The following is a 20,946-nucleotide window of genomic DNA, read 5'->3' as shown; positions in this document are numbered from 1 at the left end:
GTGCATTTTATCTATCAATTGATGGACATCGGCGCTGTTATCACTGAATCAATCTTGACGTTTACGAACAGGAAGTCCGAGAACTTATACGGATGCATCACGCAGAGCCTTCCAGGATGATTCAATGTCATCACTGATATCAATAGTGTTGAGTGTAGTGTCGAGCTCGATAGAAAGCCCAGCCTGCTTTTCAGCGGTTTTTAAAGGTAGAACATTAATGCGCTTATGCACTGATGACTTTTTGTAGTCTTGTGTGTTTCAGATGGATATCGTAGCCTTACTACGAAGAGGAGAATGGTCAGAGAAACAGGAGATGTTACGAAAGGAACGTGTAATGTTAAAGTCCCTAATATCTCACTTTTTAGTGATAACATAGTCTTTGAGATGCCAATACTTAGATCTAGGATACATCCAGGTCGTCTCGCAACAATTTCGCTGTTGGAAAAAGGTATTTGTGATGCTTAGACTGAATTCCCTGCAGATGAAGAGCACACGCAGACTACTTGATTTCATTCGACCAACACCATGGCGACCAAGTACACCCTCCCGTGTCTGATAGTCAGTACCAATACGAGCGTTAAAGTCGCCCATAAGAATAAGTTTATCCCTATGGTGACAACTGGAGATGACATCCCGGAGTTAGTTGTGAACGTCATTCTTTTCCTGCTCAGCGCTGACCATGGTTGGAGCATCGCAACTGCAACGCGTAGCACGTGTGTTATGATCAAGTTCCAACGTCAGTGTCATGATGCGATCAGAAATACCTCTGGGTAGTGAAAGAAGGGGTCTAGCTATTTCTGCTTTGATGGCGAAACCAACACCAGAGTGGCGCAGCTCGTCCTCATTTCTTTAAGACCAGAAAAATGCGTGTCCACTTTTTCTTTGATGATCCTGCAAGACGAGTTTCACTGAACGCGATAATGTCAGTGTTGTATTTTTTTTTTTTAGTTAAATGGCAACCAGTGCTGTTCTTCGTTCTGGTGCTGAATGATTGTCTTGGAGAGGGCACACATTCCAAGAACCAAGGTTAATATTCTTAGATTTCTTCATGTTTCGACTGCGTTACTGAATAAGCAGACAGCTGCAGCGGGCTGCCAAGTTTAAAATGAGTAAGCAATGTTTAGGGCTCCTTTTCTCGCCTCTTCTCCTGTTGAGGAAAGCAGCGCTGTATCTAAATAAACCTGCTTTGTCAACACAGGAGGACCCGGACTGGAGCACAGTTACTCACAAGTTCTGTTCTAGAACAGCCACCACCCAATGGTCACCGACTGTGCAGAGATCCAGCAAGAGACTTCCAGTAATGTCCTTTACCCGTCTCTGCTGCTTTCGCTCTCTCGCCAGAGGACTTTTTTGTTTTTGCAAGATGGAACTGTGCGGCAGTGAATGAACAAATGTGAGTCATCAAAAAATCTACACATATGATTTGATTTAAGTGTTGAAGGTTTGTGTAGAACCAGCCATAATTTTTGGAAGTGATGAAAGCAAGAATATGGTACACATATATGCCACAATACCAAGAACAACACACCTCAGGCTTTTTCTCCAGAGGTTTCCATCTCCTAAACAAGCCGCTATAAACAAGCTGAAGAAACTAGTCTACTCTGTGAGTCAGAGTTTGCTGATAGTACAGCTCCGTTAAGGAGACCCTCAGCAACCAAAGACCTGGTTTTATATCAGAGTTTCCCTCTCCTAGATGGGACGCCTTCCCCATGGTTAAAGAGCCCCATGTCCCCACTAATATATTTAGTTAAATATATAAAATTTAAAAACAACAAAAAACTCAAAATAGAAACAAAATAAAATATATAAGCATATAAAATAAAAGAAAACAATATAAAATAAAAACAATATCTACCTGTACACATACTTTTGGATGGCCGTTGACTATTGCCGAATTCCTCTGCCTTTTGACGGGTTTTATTCTTCGTCCCGCAGGTTGTTCAACAATCACCCTCTTCGCCATGCCAGTTCGGTGGTGTTGGCAGTTTAGTCGCCGATGACCCGACCATGCAACAGGTTGTACTAGGTTACATGTTACCAGTAGCACTCAAGAGCGACCTGGTATATATGTATATATATATTAAACTGTTAAGAGTAGATCTTAGCCATAAGATCGATCGATCGATCGATCGATAGATAGATAGATAGATAGATAGATAGATAGATAGATAGATAGACAGATAGACAGATAGGTAGATAGATAGATAGATAGATAGATAGATAGATAGATAGATAGATAGATAGATTATTGAAGCTAAAACCTACATAATTTGTTACTTAGGGTTTCATGTTGCCGACAATAAATGAAACACTACATTTTACTCTGTCTTTGATATTCGAGTATTACTTTTCCACCTTATTTCCCACCTATGAAATCACATAAGTGTGTGTGTGTGTGTGTGTGTGTGTGTATGTGTATGCGTGTCCGTGTGCGTGTGTGAGTGCGCGCGCGCACGCATGTGTATGAATATATATATACGGGGTGATTCAAAAGTCGCCATACATAGGAACAATTTATCTTTTCTTATATGAAACAGTTTATAAGAACAGTTTGTTTTGTTGTAACGGACTCGATATGGTTACCATTGTTTTGAATGCACATTGCAACACGCTTAGCCAACTCATTGTGAACTTGTGATGCCGCATCTGCTGATACGTGTGCAGAGGAGTTGGAGATGCGTTCCTTCAAATCACTTATGTCTTTTATCTTTCCGCGATACACTGTGCCTTTCAAATGACCCCTAAAGATAGAAATCAAGAGGGGTCAGATCAGGGAATCTAGGGGATCTTATAAACTGTCTCTTATAAAAAAAATTAATTTTTTCTATATATGGAGACTTTTTAATTACCCTGTATATATATTCGCATTATTCAATTTCTTTGGTTCGTTATATGTGATTTGCGCCTGAAGAATATGTTCGAGGTTTCTCAACATATGAAATTATTAGCAGTGATTTAATACATGTATTGTAGCCTTTAAATAATATGTGTCTGTCCTATGTGTACGTTTTGTAGTACTTAATGCATTTTTCACACACACACACACACACACACACACACACACACACACACATACATACATATATTCTTTTACTTGTTTCAGTTATTTGTCTGCGGCCATGCTGGAGCACCGCCTTATATATGTGTGTGCGTGTGTGTGTGTGTGTGTGTGTGTGTGTGTGTGTGTGTGTGTGTGTGCGTGCATTTATGTATGTATACAGTCGTAGCCAGAATGGATGACTCACTGTTTTATAAACAAGAATTCATTCCAGTGATGCTATTTTTAATTACTAGTCGATTGTTCGAATCTTTTTTCTTATCACTCAGTGTTAACGTGTTTTCTGCTTTATTACTGAGCCCTGATTAGTTGATGTGCTCTGATTGACTGATCCAATGTCTGATGAGATGCCATTAAAATATCTTATGACAATTCGTTCTTGTTAATCATTTTCCTGTCGTTGTAAAGAATGCCTAGCCGAAAAGTTTCGCCGGAAAGTTATACTCAAATAAAAATTCTGTACGAAGAAAAATACACGCTCGACAAATTGGCGCAAGATTGAAATTGGTACAGAGAACTGTTTCAAAGTCAATAAACAACTGAAAATCTACTGGAAAATATGGATCTGATAAGCCTACGAGTCGCCCAAAAACCACCACCAAGCGAATGGCCGATGCTATTATCCTAACCGCCAAAAAGTTACCCAGAAAGTCTTCCGAAGCCATTGAAGTTGGTCTATCGCAAGAAGAAAAGGTTCCTAGCCAAAGGACAATTTGCAGCAGATAATTTGATGTCGGCCTTAAGTCCTACAAACCTTCAAAGAAACCAAAGTTAATCTCGAAGAATATTGCTGATTGTTTGGCATTTTGCCAAAAATATAAAAACTGGTCAGTCGAACAATGGAAACGAGTTATATTTTTGGATTAAACACATGTGTCACAATTTAATGCATTTTTCAGACATGTGAGACGACCCCCTAAGCGAAGGGATAATCTCGCTATATCATCCCAAGTGTTAAAAATGCTCCAAAAGTTATGGTGTGGGGAGGTATTTGTGCTGGTGGAAGACGCGGATTGTGGTTTATACCTGAAAGTGCAACTATCAAGGGAACTAATTACATTGAAATTCTGCAAACAAAAGTCCCACCATTAAATGAGATCAAGCAGTGTACGCACTTCCAGCCTGATGGGGCCCCATGCCACCAGACAAGAGCAGTAAAGCAGTGGCTAAGCAATTCTGGGTATGAAATCTTGGGTCCACGGCCAGGAACTTCCCAGATTTCAACCTAATAGAGCATTGCACGGTCATCCTGAAACAGAATGTAGCAGTTCGTAATCCAACATCACCATGGGAGTTGCAAAATGCCATCAAAAAGTCTGGACTCTGGAGATAACACCTGATTTGTGCGAAAAATTGAGCTTCTCAATGCCCAACAGAATTGACGCCGTGATTCACAACAAAGGACCACTTACAAAATGTTCATTCTGTAAGGACCTTTTGATGTTCATTTCTTATGATATTAAAAGCAAAACATAGTCATGTATGTATATATAGAGCCTGAGGAACCTGCACAAAGTAGATGTAGGGTTTTTTTAATCAAAGCTGGACCTCTTCCTGTCGAGAGTCTCAGATGAACCTACCTCGCGGCAGGAGGTGCAAATGAGGGTTGCTAAATCAAACTCCATTCTTCACCAAGTGCCACATATTGTAAGAGGCTCCCTGTAATAACAGTGTAGCAACACGGCGGAGCATCAGCATGGCCGCAGCTCTAAGCTGAAACTATAAAATAAAAAAAAATATATGTATGTATATGTATATATATATATATATATATACATACATGCATATATATATATGTATGTATGTATGTGTGTGTGTGTGCGTGCGTGCGTGCGTGTGTGTGTAAGTATATATGTATATATATATGAATGCATATATATGTGTGTGTGTGTGTGTGTGTGTGTGTGTGTGCGTGTGTATGCGCATATATATGTATATATATGTGTGTTTGCATATGTATATATACATATATATATATATATATATATATATATATATATATATATATATATATATATATATATATATATATATATATATATATATATATATATATGATAAAACTTACGTGGAAAAGGATGGGTGACGTTCGATCATATAATAATATAAATAATATATAAATATATGCATATATATACATATATATATATATATATGTACATACCAACATATATATGTATATATACATGCATATTATGAGTGCAGGACATGAAAAAAACGTGGACAGTATGAGAAATGAGAACATAAAAAGCAAAAACAGAAAACGAACTTTTTTTCATTGTCCCAAAAATGTTCGTTTTCTACGTTTTCGTTTTTTTATGTTCTCGTTTCTCATTCTGTCCACGTTTGTTTTTGATGTCCTGCACCCATATATGCATGCATATATGCATATATATATATATACATATATATGTAGGCATGTACATATATATATGTATATATGCATATATTTATATATATATATATATATATATATATATATATATATATATGTTTGTGTGTGTGTGTGTGTGTGTGTGAGAGAGAGAGAGAGAGAAAGTTGGTATGTGAAAGCACGTGGTTGGATGTATAAAAGATAATAAGAGTGAAAAAACTACAGAAGGCTTGTGTTACATGGTTAAAGTATATATTTAAATTATGTCAGAAAAATGTTAGAAAAATGTTATATAATCTTTTTGGTATATAAACATTGTATTTTGAGAAATAACCGGTTTCGTGTTGTCTTTTCAAATTTCTCTACTTCATTGTGTCGTGTTCGCTCCAGTCTGAGAAAGAAGACTATATATATATATATATATATATATATATATATATATATATATATATATATATATATATATATATGTCTGTTCTTTGTTAATTATAGAATAAAACTATCTTTATCAATTTTCTTTTTTCTTTTTACTTGTTTCAATCATTAGACTGCGGCCATGCTGGGGCACCACCTTGAATTTTTAGTCGAATGAATCGAGCTTTATACTTATTTTTGTTAAGCTTGGAACTTATTCTATTAGTGTCTTTGTGCCGAACCAATACGTTACGGGGGACGTAAACACACCAATACCGGTTATCAAGCATTGGTAGGGGACAGACACAAAGACACACGCATACACACACGCACGCACGCACTGACGCATGCATGCATGCATGTATGTATGTATGTATGTATGTATGTATGTACACGACGGCCTTTTTCAATTTCCGTCAACCAAATCTGCTCACTACACTTTGGTCGGTCCGACACTATAGTAAAAGACACCTGTCCAAAGTGCCACGCAGTGGGACTGAACCCAGAGTCATATGGTAAGAAGGAAGCTTCTTACTACACAGACACGCCTGCGCCTGTATTGTTTTCTTCTTTTTTCTGTTTTCTTCACATAGCATTAGACACAGAAAAAGATGGGATCATCAAGACAGGAATAACTTTGATCTCGATTGGTTTGGCCGAGATTAGCATGGGTCTTTAAACAACAGCTGCGTCGAGGAGAGCTCTTGAATTCCTGAAAATCGCCGACTGCAAGTAAAACGAAGGCGGGACTGAATTCCATGGAGTGGACGACGCACCGAGAACAAAGGATTAGAGCACAGGGGGAAGACCTGTGAAAATGGTGAGAGAAGCGGACAATCTGAGGTGGAGGTGGAGGTATGTAATCAGCAGGTTCAAAGAAACCGTTGTAGTAGTGATATATAAGCTGAAGTGTTAATGAGTGAATTCTTTTTAATATGTTTGTTTAGATGCAAGGCAGAGAGCTGGTAGAATCGTTAGCACGACGGGCAAACTTCTTCGCAGCATTTCGCCCGTCTTTACGCTCTGAGTTCAAATTCTGCCAAGGTTGATTTTGCCTTTCATCCTTTCGGGATCGATAAAATAAGTACCAGTTGAACACTGGGCTCGAGGTAATCGACAAACACCCTCCCCTTAAATTACTGGCTAGCTAACAGAATCGTTAGCAAGCCGGGTAAAATGCTTCTCAGGATTTCGTCCGTTTTTAGGTTCTAAGTTGAAATTTCGCCGAAGTTGACTTTGCCTTTCATCCTTTAAGGGTCAATAAAATAAGTACCAGTTGAAAACTGGGGTCGATGTGATCGATTTATCCCCATCTCGAAATTGCTGGCCTTGTGCCAAAACTTGAAATCAATATCAGTTCAGTTAGATACAGTCGTAGAAGTTTGTGTGAGCGTCACAGCAGTACTGTCCCAGATGTAGCAAGCAGTACTCTATAGCAGGTATGTTACAGGAGTATTGTAACAACTGAAATATGTTCTAACCATGAAGAAGAAGCTCAGGTTTTGGGGTTTATTTTTTTGTTTGTTTTTGAGCTGATGCGTTTTTGATACTAGTGAGGCCTAGTATTTGGTAACAAGTTTAAGGGTTTTAATTATGCTATTCCTAAGATTTACCAAAGTTTCAACGACAAACTTTAGGTTTACTTTAATGTATAGACAACATGGTTCAAGCTTTAGTCATAACATAGTATCAAGCCTAGCCCCCTCTGTCCTCTCCTAAATCCAACTACTTCACTCTAATCCTGTCCACTAAAGATACAAGGTCTGAAATTTGGTGGGAGGGGGTCTAATCGATTACATCGACCCCACTGCTCGACTGTCAATTAATTCACCGAACCCGAAAGGATGGAAGGTAAGTCGACCTTGGCGGAATGTGAATTATAATGAAAAGTCAGATCGGCCGCAACTAATAAATCAATCGATAATTCTTATTGATCAGCTGTATCTCTACCAATGCAATACGACGAACAAGAACGATCCCAGCTACAGAACACAACGTAGAGCTAGTGTGGGAGTCTCTACATGGTTGTTCGACAAGGAAGAAATAGCAGGCAAACCATGCTCTAAATTATAACCCGCTGTCTAAGAAAGAACACATCGAATAACGTAGTCTGGGATGCGAAATGCTTACAAAAAAAACTTTTTAAACGGGATGTTGAGGACTGGAAATACTTTTCATAAATATGGCCACTCGATTGTCGAGCTGACCCACCACCATCACCACCACGACACGCCAAGTTTTGTGCCGTGGTAGGCGAGAAAGGTACAGAAAGCAATTAGTTTACATTATATATATATATATATATATATATATATATATATATATATATATATATATATATATATAGAGAGAGAGAGAGAGAGAGAGAGAGAGAGAGAGAGAGAGAGAGAGAAATTGATTGGGAAACAAGATTAATTTGCACTGTTGAGGTAGACGCAAACCCAAGATCCATTCTGGTGTATGAAAGAATTGGAATCACTCCAGCTAGCTTACTCTTAGCAATATATGATATTGCCATCAATTTTCGTTTGAAACACAAACAGAATATTCCATGTAACTCTGTCCCATAAAACCATTTTCGACAAGCACCAAATGTTGTACATGATATCGCAGACAGATAAATTCTCGCCGCCTTACATCCTACGTAATATAAAACCCCTTTACCTGTCCAAAGCATTTTTCATAAGTTTCAAGTTTGTCCTAAACGTCCATGTTTCCACACTACGTTAACTCTGTGTCATACTTTCTAAGTAACATAGTAAAGCTTTCCTTTCATAAGTCCCAAGTTACTCTGGTAGTTGAAAAAAGATTGGGAACGTGTATCATATACCATGCATGGATGCTAGGGAAATATGTATTTCATGTGATATACAGGACAGTGAAAGAGTTAATTGCATTTCCTCTAATTCTTCACTACATTAAATATGATGGCACTAATGAAGGGCCCGCCAGTATATAACTGTACTTATATAAGTTCTGTTAGGAACTGTGATGGAGAACTATTGGGTTGTCTGGAAAGTTCGTGCCGATTTTTAAGGGAAATTAAAAGGCAAAACAAAATTATGCCATTAAATATTTATTCAATTAAATATGAACCATTTTGTTGCACAACCTTTCCCCAGCTTTCCTTCAACTTAAAGATTTCCTCGTCCCAGAATTTCGATGGTTTCTTGACAAAAAAACTCATCCGAAGGAGCAATGACTGGTGAATATGGTGGGTGGAGTAATACATCCCAGCCAAGCTGCAACAATTTTTGACGAGTCGCCAAAGAAACGTGAGGGCTGGCATTATCCTGAAAATACCTTTCCTGTTCGCCAATTCTGGGCGTTTTTCTTGAATTGCTGCCTTTAAATCGTCCAGTTACAAGCAAAACTTCTCAGAATTAATTGATTGGTTACTTGGCAGAAGCTCATAGTACAGGATTCCTTTCCAATCCCACCCGATGCAGAGCATAACTTTCTTAGGATGAAGACCTGCTTTTAGGGTAGCTAAAGGTGGCTCATGTCGCTTACTCTAGGATCTTTTTCGCTGAACATTGTCGCAAACTACCCATTTCTCATTACCCGTTACAATTTGCTTCAAAAAAGGCGCATTTTCATTGCGTTTATACAGTAAGACACAGATAGAAATGTCACCCAAAAGATTCTTTTCACTCAGATCATTTGGTACCCAAACATCGTAGCGATTTGAGTACTCAAGCTTCAATAAGTGCTCATGGATGGTGGATTTTGATAAATTTAGTGTTTCTATCAATTCCCGTGTTGTGTAATGTGGGTTATTCTCAATCAATGTCTTGATTTGGTCGTTATCCTATGGGAGTGGGTGTCTGCCTGAGCATCGATGAAGCTACAATCATCAGCTCTAAACTTAGCGAACCACTTCCGTACAGTTCTGTCAGCTAAAGTACCTTCACCGTACACAGTACATATCTTTTTTGTTATTTGCGAGGCATTTTTGTCTTTACGATTAATAAAAAAAAGCATCACGTGTCTAAAATGCACCTTATAATCTTCCATTTTCATAGGGATGCAAGATTGACATGAATTAAGTAATATTAAACTTTCTTTCTCAAAAGATAGTTTGAAGTGTGCGCTAACCGGAATGGTAGCATATTATATGTCGATAAATTTGACGTGTTCTAACGTGTTGGAACATGAACGGTTAAAAATCGGCATGAACTTTCCGGACAACTCGATTCTTAGTTTTATATATTTTTGAAGATAATAGATAAGTAAACACAAATGCAGGCGTTATATTCTTGTTTATAAATGCATTTTACGCAACTGAACGACCGGAAGAGAGCTAAAAAAAATATTTTACGCAGGCATGACTGTGTGGTAAGATGTTTGCTTCCCAACCACATGGTTTCAGGTTCAGTCCTAGTGCGTTACACCTTGAGTAAGTGTCTTCTACTATAGAACCAGGCCTTGTGAGCCGGTTGGTAGACGGAGACTGAAAGAAGCCTTTCGTTATGTGTGTGTGAGTGTGTGTCTTCGTGTTTGTATCTGCCATCCCACCGCTTAACGACCTGTGTTAGTTTATTTACGTCCCCGTAACATACCGGTTCAGCAAAAACCGATAGAATAAGTACCAGACTTTCAAAAATAAGTACTGGGTCGATCTGTTCAACTAAAAAGAAAAATTCTAGGTAGTGCTCCAGCAAGGCCGCAATCTAATAAAAGAATAAAAGAATATGAAAATACGTAAGGATGCGGGGATGACAGAGATCGATAGCAGTTAAAAAAAATAATAAAATAATCAATTGGAAATATTGATTATCTATCTTTCGCCTCCTCTCATTTAACTTGCTCTTATGCATATACAATATGGACGAATAGTTAAAAGTTCGCCTCCCAACCTCGCGGTGTAGGTTCTATCCCACTAAGTTGCATCATGGGTAAGTGCCGTTGTTCATACTATGGGCAACCTACAGCCCACAGGGACTTACTTAATGGCACGGTGCGCCTGACGAAAAATTACTTTGACATTTTTTTAGCAGTGCAGCCCGCCAAATGATGAAGCATGTTTCATGTGGTCCGCTTTTCGAACAAAGGTTGTCCGTGCTTGTTCTGTACTAGTGGTTCTCATCTGGAATTCATATGGCCCCTGAAGGTTCATATAAACTTTTTAGGGGGCCACACAACAAAATAATAAATTGGGGATCCACTGTAGTATTTTAAGGGACCCCTGAAAAAATTTTGCTTTAGCTGTATGTATTGTAAGAAACAGCTAGGTTTCTTTCTCTGAAACTTACTTTTTCTAAGAGACTCTTTTACTGCACTGCTTTATTACGGGGACGGAAATAAACCAATATCGATTGTCAAGTGATATGGAGAGAGGACACACATATGGTAAAGTAAAGACCCCCTTCGGTTATGAAGGCCTTGTAGAAAAATGATTTCCATTAGAAAGGGAACATTTCTAGATAATAGCAAATTGAAATGCGAGCAAATTATAGATATATTATATTATTGGGCAAAAGGAGATTTAGCTAAGAATTTAGGCCAGGAATGTCGTATAGCAAATGTAGCTGTAACAGATTGGAGGAATTACTGCCGTGATGTATGTGCAGAGTATTATATTGCGCAAAATATTAAGTTAGGCGGACCAAACCGAATAGTAGAGATAGATGAAAGTGCGTTTGTTAGAAGAAAATATAATGTTGGCCATCGGGTTAAAACGCAGTGGGTGTTTGGTGCTTTAGAAAGAGATACGAGATGTTTTTTGGTGACAGTGGAAGACCGGTCAGCAGACACCCTTTTAGAAATTATACAAGAGCAGATATTACCGGGAACAACAGTAATTTCTGACCTCTGGCGTTCGTATAATACACTAAACCAGCTAGGATTTATACATTTAACCGTGAACCATTCAATAAATTTTGTTGATCCGGTTACATTTGCCACAACAAATCACATCGAATGCCTATGGAAACATGTCAAGAACAGGAACAAAAGAGAAAATGGGACAGCCCGGAATTCACTGCAAACACATCTAATAGAATTCATGTGGCGTTACGAATTCAAGGACGAGATCTTCCAGAAGTTATTGGAACAAATTCGACACCTAGATCCATGCGTTTGAAACATTACAGAGTATAAGTATCGACGAAGCATAAGTATCACATTTATTTTGAAACTTAACTTCAAACTTCATTTGTTTTCATTTTTTTAATAAATTCTCTCTGTTGAAAATTATATTTGCAATTTCAGGAAATCTGTTTTTATATTAAATTTGTGTTTTCTAATAAGGTGGACGAGTGATTGATAGATAATAGATAGATATCAGTAAGTAAGTAAGCCAAAGTATCAACTCAAACCAGCAGGCAGACAGACAGACGGACACACAGATAGCTCAGCAGGCAAGCAGACAGACAGGCCAGCAGCAGGCATGCAGGCAGACAGGCAGGCAGACAGATACTTCACTAGCAGTGAGCACTTTCACTTCTGACAGCTAATACCATGACAGTGCCTTAATTTTTATTTTTACGTCGAGTACTTATTTTTCTATTTTATCAGTATCATTTTTTTGCTCATCTGTTACATGATGGGGACGTAAACAAGCCAACACCGGTTGTCAATCGGTGAGAGACAAACAAGCAAGCTTACACTCATAACCTTCGTTTTCGTTCTTTTCTTGTGTGTGCTTCTTAACTTAATAGCAAAATAAAAGCATGTTTTGTTTTGGGGTTGCTTTATGTTTTTTTCCACCACCGTAGGCTCAAGCAACGAATCCAACATACGAATAAATAAATCATTAATTCTACTACATATATATATAACAAGCATTAATTCCCGTGGTATTTTAACATCTAAACATATACAATATTTAATATTAAAGGCAATAAATAGTACGCAGGTGAAAAATAAAGGTAAACAATTATATGATTATAATAATTTTTTTAAATCATCTTGTAACACAGTGTTGCCCTAGCCAAAAACATATCTTTAAATTAAAGGAATTAGTTTACATAGTTTACAAGACATACCTGTTGTATTAGTATAATCTCAAAGTGAAATACGAAGGAAATCAGCGCAGCTCTATTATTCCTGGAGATAGTGGTAAGTGGTAAGATGTGTATAGCTAAAGGGACAGTATTTCGCTTTGCAAAATAAATAAAAACGGTGGAATTGGTTTAAACTTATTTTGGGTGGCTCTCTCTCTCTCTCTCTCTCTCTCTCTCTCTCTATATATATATATATATATATATATATATATATATATATATATATATATATATATATATATAAATATTTATATCTATATATATACATACATATGATGCTCAATTATTATTCTGTTTTTCTTTGTTTGAATTTTAAATCTGTTTTTCTTGTTAATGTTGAATTTTTCGATTATATGTTTCTGTTTTCAATAAGAACAAAAACAAACCCATTTAAATCTAAATATATAAAGATAAAAGATTGTATTTATATGTGTGTGTGTGTGTGTGTGTGTGTGTGTGTGTGTGTGTGTGTGTGTGTGTGTGTGTGTGTGTATTATTATATGTATTTATTTTCTCTAAGTTAATAATTAACTCGGACAAAATAAATTGGTTAATAGCTACCAGGGTAGCAAAGATCACAAAATGACTGTGGTGTAACTCCTGTTTATGAGGTAGAAACTCCTTGTTATTTTGGGTACTTGAGTATATATAAATTTAGGGAATGGAGTAAAACGCATGTACATATATATGTATATATATGTATATATCGTTTGTAGAAAACAAATCCGGAGCAGAAGGTAAATCCTTTATGGACGGGAAGCCCAGAGTAATCCCATAAACTGGCCTCCCCCATTAACACACACACACACACACACACACACACACACATATCAAAAATGGGGAAGACCGGTTTATGGGATTACCTTAGGTTTTGAGGGATCTGGCGATACGCGATAAAGCTGGACCCTTTATGGACGGGAAACCTAAGGGAATCCCATAAACCGGTCTTTCCCTATTTTTGATATATCCTGCTCTACATCTTAGAGTGAGCTTCTTCTTTCGGATTTATGCTTTTTTACAAATGATATAAGAACAAGAAATAGCGAGTCCTAGTGACAGTATTATATATATATTTTTTAAATGAATAGAAATGGTTTTTATGATAATTTTGCCACTTTAATCATTGGACGGTTATAGGTTGTTAGTTGTTTACGTACGGTGACTCTTTTGTGAGTTTTTTGTTTAAAAGCGCTTTTGAAACAGGTATTTTAGAGTCTATAACATATAAACATATAAACATCTTTGGGAACATTGTCATTTTATAAGATTTTGCTGGCAAATTTTTGAATTAACATAATCATTTCTTTACAAGAAAGAAAATTACCGGAGAACTTACATCTAATTCTTCCAAATCTCTCTGTTTTTATCACAGCAACTGGCATCATCTGACACCTCGGTGAAGCGAGCTGCCAATGTTGACAAGAACTTCGCGGTTAGTGGTCCAGTCCCTCCGAGCGCCTCAAACGCCACAGGTTGGAAGAGATAGTTCACTGCCAAGTCACGATACGTCAGGGTTTTCTTCCGTTCGGCTGCGGAAGTAGTGACCCTCCCATTAACTGCAGCACCCAGGATGTGGGAGGGAGTAAAGGTGCTGCAGCCTGTGGCATCCCAAATGAGGCACCTACCTCTAGCCCGGGGATAGAGGGTAAGACCATCTGGTCTCTTTCCATTACTTCTGGATAATCCCCACGGCTCCAGAACTGAGGAGATATTAATGCGAGCCAGAACCCGCTTAATGATTAGGTTTAGCTCGGTGTGACGAGCGAAGCGACCAGCATTTAGGCGGCGAGACAGACCCTGAAGACCTATTGGGTCGAGAGGCCTACCATAGTGACATCTCAGTCCCCTACAGATGTCAGCTCCCATTCAGAGTGCGATGGAGATGCGGAGTTCATCTAGAGCAGGAATGGGCAACTTTTCGCTGACTGGGGGCCGCATTGTACTATTTCCAAGTGGGAGAGGGCCGCATGATAAAATATTTATGCATGAAATATTACTTTACACTGAATTTTTTGCAGTTCTTATTTTTATTTGTCTTAGTATGAAAGTTTACATTAAGCTGGCATCATCATCATCATCATCATTTAACGTCCCACCGACGATGGCTCTTCACCCGTCGGTGGCACAATTCCCACCGACGAAGTTCCGGGACATGCCGGTATTGTGTTACCGACTGTCGGCAATGTCCCGTTTTTCTTTTTCCTCCTCTTTTTTTTTTCTTTCTTACTGAGGAAGGGCGGGTTTCCTCCGTAACCGGGAGATCCACCTCCCCTTCCCCAACCCTAGGATCCTTCGGTGAGCAACCATTGTAGCTCACCTTCTTCGCCTTGCGACCCTTCTTTAAGGAGGCCTCCACCTCCTCGACCGCGTCCATTCCCTCTTCTAGAGAGATACCAACCAACTTCTCCAGGACCTTGCTTTGGTCCTGGGCACTCACATACATACATATCTACACACACATACATACATACATACATACATACATACATATATATATATATATATATATATATATATATATATATATATATATATATATATATATATATATATATATATATATTATCCAACTATAGTTATCATACTCGGTCATAATGTCTTACGTTTAAGATGATTACCATACATTTCCCTGAGGAGAAGTTTACATTTTTAACATCGCCGATTCCTATGGATCGCATAAATTGTAATTCTTCGAAACATATGTCGGAATAAAGTATGCAGTTATAACATGCGTTTTCTCCATTCCTTAAATTTTTAAATATACTCAAATACCCAAAATATAAAGGAGTTTCTGCCTCACCAACAGGAATTACACCACATTTATTTTGTGATCTTTGCTACCTTGGTTTCTATTAACCCATTCATTCTATCCTAATTATTATTTATTAGGATAGAATAAATACATATAATTAAATATATATATATATATATATATATATATATATATATATATATATATATATATATATATAATCCGAAATATAGTATTATATATCCATCACGGCTGATCTTACCAGTCGGTTTCGCGCAAAGAATACAATAGAGTGTTAGGTAACAATCCGATTATACAACCTTACGCTCATCAAAGTTAGCCGGTGTGGAAAGGAATATGGCGACTGCTCTCTATTGTCGGAGGTGGATTACGACAACCTGTCAGCGACTGCTGTGAAAAAGAGTGGTGAAACGAAAATGGGCCAGGGAAATAGGAGTTATGCCTCTTGGTTGAGTACGCTGTGAGACTAACAAGGGTTATCTTAATGTGTTTGTTGGGGCGTATTATTAAATGTTGCGCTCCTGAGGGGATGAAATTGTGATATATGTAGTGGTGTCATGTGCCTAATTTTTCCGGGATCTGTTCTTTTTCTGTTGGTCTGTTTTCTTTCTGTAAAGGATAAGGTCGTGAGGTTCGGGTGTTATATTAGCGTGCGGTATGTAATTTGTGTGCGGGGGGGGGGGGGGCTATATATGTGTTGGGGTACAATGTGTGTGAATGGATATATATTGGGGATGGTGGTGGGAGACAGTCTATTTTGTGGGGTGTCCGCCTTATAGTGATGTTTTTAAAGGTGATTTGTTTTCCTTCTTCAACGTAATTGCACGTTCCGCATTTTGTAACTATATTGCCTTCCTTGTTGACTTTCTCAGTTGCTTTTTGACTCTATCTTGCTTCTTTTGTAAATATTGCTTTAGTGAAAAGCTTTTTTTAGGTTGGTTGCTTGGCGTCTCCAACATGTTATTCTTGATTTTGTCATTAGCTTGTTAATTCTCGACTACTGTTGAAGAACTGGGAGATATCTCTTAGCGGTATTGAGAATGTCATGGTTTCTTGGGTTGTGAGTAATGACAAAAGAAATGTATATGAGTTCATTTCTAATTTTATGTGTTTGTTTTCTTTTAAGTTCTGTCGTTGGGATGTTTTTCGCTTTGGTAATTGCTGAGTCAAGTCTAGTAGGATATTTTTATTTTTCTATAAATGTTTTTATTCTTGCAATCTTTTGTCCTTTCGTGTGGCGTCTATTACTATAGTGCAAACACATTTTTCCATAATAAATGGTATACTTCTTTTTGTATGTGAGGGTTGGGAGGAATGAAAATTGAAGTATTAGTGTGTACCTGTGGGTTCATAGAAAAATCAGTTTTAATGGTGTTCAAAAATTGTAATTCCTTTGAGTGCCATTCTTTAAACTTTATCGAGAAATGTAGTTCATTTAAAAGTGAGTGAAAGATATCTGGGTCTCTTTGATTTTTGCTCCAAAATATAAAGCAGTCATCCAAACACTGTTTCCAATTGTTCATTATGTAAATTGAGAATTGTTGGATAAATGTTTCTGGAAATTGAAAATAAAGTTTGTCCTCTAAGAAGCCCATTATGAGTATTGCGTAAGTGGGGGCTATTTTGTCACCATCGTTGTTCCTTTTATATGTAAATAAAAGTTATTGTCAAAGAAGTGACTGTTTTGAAGTACTAATTTAATCTTTCTAAAATAAAGTTTCTTGAAAATCTTACCTTGATATGGTTTGGTTGTTTTCTCAACCAGAAATTTGCGGTTCAATTCCTAGGTCGTGTGGTATATTGGTGTATAAACTAGTTACATCAAAACTAACGGGAATTGTTTCCTGTTGGACACTTTTAGGCATATAATATAGAAAGTCCATATCATCCTGGACAAAGCTTAGTACCATTTTGCATAAACGTTTTAAAATTAATTATATCTACCAAGCTGCGTTGTGTTTTTGATGTAGGTCCTACAATGATTGGACATAGTTTCAAGTCTGTAGGTTTTGGAATTTCGACATATGTTGTATTTTTTCCTTTTATGTTCTCTTCAATTTTCTGTATGTGCGTGTGTGTGCATATCTGCGCGTGTGTATGTATGCATGTTTCTTGTGTGTGTGTGTGTGTGTGTGTGTGTGTGTGTGTGTGTGTGTGTGTGTGTGTGTGTGTGTGTGTGTGTGTGTGTGTGTGTGTGTCTGACTAAGATGCCTTAGCCAGGCATTAACCAGGCACATACTGGATAAATGGAGCAAATAACAATAGAAGCATCTTTAAAAGATATACCGATTCCACCTAAAAATGTATATCTTAAAGAAGTCATTAATAAATTAACAGACTTCACCCACCGCTTACAATGGAAAGCCATGTTCTATGATAAAAACAACCAAGCAGAGACGATGCACCACCAAAACACCAATGACTTTACCAAAGGAATTTTCAAGACTAGGAAAACACCTCCACCAAACAGCCACTTAGACGCCTTTGAAAACGAACTATGGGATACTATTAAGAAACTACAATTCAAACGACACCCACTAAGGAACAACAGCTACTTAAAAAACCTAAAGGACCTACTATATAAACTGAAATTGCAAAAGGGAATTATTGTACACTCCGATAAAACAAGGAATTCTTACACATTGGATATAAATTTATAGCACCATCTTTTGCATAATGAAATTACAAAAAAAAATACAAAATAACTTCTAACAGCACCTTAAGATATATGAACTTATCAGCCAAGAACATTATGACAGACTACAACATAAATGAGAAAACCGAGCCCTTTGTACCTTCCAGACCCTGCATAACAATAAAAGACCATAAACCTAATTTCTTAACAGATACGAAAGTTAGATTAATATGCCCCAATAAGTCCGATCTATGTAAATTAAGTAAATTAATATTAGATAAATATATCCATAAATTAAAGAATACGATATCCCTAGAACTATGGCCCAACACCTACGAAGCATTAAACTGGTTTTCCAGAATACAGAACAAGAAAGACTACAAGTTCCTACAAATAGACATACTACTCATCTATTAACCCTACGTGCTTTAATAGTGCTCTTGTCTTCGCCAAAAATCATACCCAACTAACAATGAAGGAAATTAATGTAATCTTAGAAGCGAGAAAATCAGTAAGAACTTTTGATAATAAACTATGGGTAAGAAAAGACTCCCCTAATAACTTCGATATCACCATGGGAGCCCCAGGTTCAGCACAGGTAACAGACTTAGTAAGTATTTATTTGTTATCATAGATACAGGAAGAATTCCCAGAAATCAAGGGTGGGCTATATAGGGACGATGTACTATTCATACTAAAAACGTCTCAAATAGGAGATTAGAACTAATTAAGAAAAATTATATAAACTTTTTAAAAGATTCGGCCTAACTCTTACTATAGAAAAGGAATATAACTCTATAAATTACCTAGATGCCAACTGCAACCTAGCCACGGGACTCCACGAACCCTACATAAAACCTAATACAAACCTCAAGTATATAAGCGCATCCAATAACCATCCGAACTTTATAAAAAGAGGATTAGTACATAGCATTAGCAAAAGAATTTCACGCCTCTTTTCTAACCTAGATATCTTTAATAAGTATAAGGAGTTCTACAATAGCGCATTAGAAAAAGCAGGTTATAAAGAAAAAATTAAATAGCTAGACTTAGAACATTACACAAATAACCTGAACAACATAAATGCCCAAGACAATTATCACAACACTAACCACACTCCAAACGAAACTAAAAACCACATTAATAATATGCACAACATAGATAAGATTATTACCAACAATATAAAAAAACTGTAGAAATAATAAGTTTCAAACTAAGATAGCTAACAACATTAGCCTCGATCAACAATAATAAGCTAGACGCCTTCTACGAAACTAGGAAAAATACCAATATAAAACATAACTGCCAACAGGCAAATGGAATAAATCTCGTCCCTAATAACTCGCCCTCAAACAACACGGACAACAACATGGCAAATAATAACCCCACTCGACATAACACAAGCAAAGATAAACTGAATAATTTATGTGGCTGCAGAGACAGAAATAATTCTCAAATAGGTGTAATACAAAAAACGTAATATACCAATGCAATGTACTCGCAAATAACCATACGAAATCTTATATAGGAGCCACGAAAAATGAAATGATACTTAGATACAATTCCAACCAATCTACTTTAATTACCCCTTTAAAGGCAAACTACTATTTGTTGTTGACAATTGACCCCATCAACAGCTGCTTAACTAATTCGCTAATGCGGTCTCTGTAAGTTTGGCACGCCAGGAGTGACGCGTTCTGCTTCTAGTATCCGAGTCTTTGCCCACGAAGTCCAAGTCGATAGCGCAGATCAGAAATTTGTGGTCGATGTAACCGACAATTTTGAAAAGTGGACAACTTATGCTATCCTTATCTACCAACCTACAAATGCTCTATTTAAATACGACATAAATGGCCCGATACGATTTGTTGATGTGCACACTTGCACACCCAGGAAATCTAGTCGGTACCTGTCAGACAGTTGAAAACGTTTGAGCATGTTTGTGAAGTTTTTGCTAACCCCACACAATCCAAACGTGCGTCCAAGATGGCATTCCATTCACCCATTAGCAACTAAAGTTTGAGGCGTTCTCAGGAAAACCTCCAGACGTCTGAATAAATCTGGTTGTCCTATTCCTATCGGACCATGGACAGCCACCAGTCTGAAAGCAGTCCCATTGCTACTGCTTATATCCAAGACTACCAACATACCTTCTGGGTCCAGGAAGACAGTCCTTATCTCCAGATCAAGACCTCTCTGGGATAACACCGCTGTTCCACCCACCATTCCCGGTTGACATCGAGATAAGTAAATCACGTTTCTACTGAATGGGGTATGAAAGCTCGTCGGTCGGAGAGTTTTGTTTCGCTGATACATCTATACCTAGAGACCTGAGGTCACTGAGTAGGTGGATGTGTTTCCAAGGCGAACTTAGGACACGTGCACTTATACTGCCTATCCCGAGCAATTCCATGCGTGTCAGAGACAATGATGAGAAACACTCTAGTTATTGCGTAGAAACAGATGTTGTGTCCTGGTTATTTGTGGGTGCATTTCTTTGTAGAGTGTTTTATTTACGGTCCCACGGAAATCTCCGATTCCTTTGGGATATTTTGCTTTCAGTTTGTTGTGAGTTTTTTTGCGTTGTTTTTATAATTTTTATAGCAATAGGAGTATTTTGCGTGTGTGTGATGTATTCATTTAGAGTGATGTCTGTGTTATTTTGAATATGTCTTACTAAGTTCT

The 20,946-nt window shown here is 37.5% G+C and overlaps 1 protein-coding gene across 1 annotated transcript; it reads left to right on the top strand.

Moving 5' to 3' along the window:
* Positions 1-525: 525 nt before the first annotated feature.
* On the top strand, positions 526-11,938 carry LOC149133428 (uncharacterized). The gene is made up of 2 exons (XM_089359089.1): positions 526-638; positions 11,229-11,938. Exons 1-2 carry the CDS (start codon positions 526-528, stop codon positions 11,929-11,931), a joined length of 816 nt encoding a protein of 271 aa, XP_089215215.1. The 3' UTR covers positions 11,932-11,938.
* The last annotated feature ends 9,008 nt before the right edge of the window (positions 11,939-20,946 follow it).

The sequence above is a fragment of the Octopus bimaculoides genome, chromosome 10 (genome assembly GCF_046866305.1).
Source record: "Octopus bimaculoides isolate indiv1 chromosome 10, ASM4686630v1, whole genome shotgun sequence".
Classification (NCBI taxonomy): Eukaryota; Metazoa; Mollusca; class Cephalopoda; order Octopoda; family Octopodidae; genus Octopus; species Octopus bimaculoides.
The sequence above is the reverse complement of the archived record's forward strand: the minus strand, read 5'-3'. Positions and strand labels throughout refer to the sequence as shown.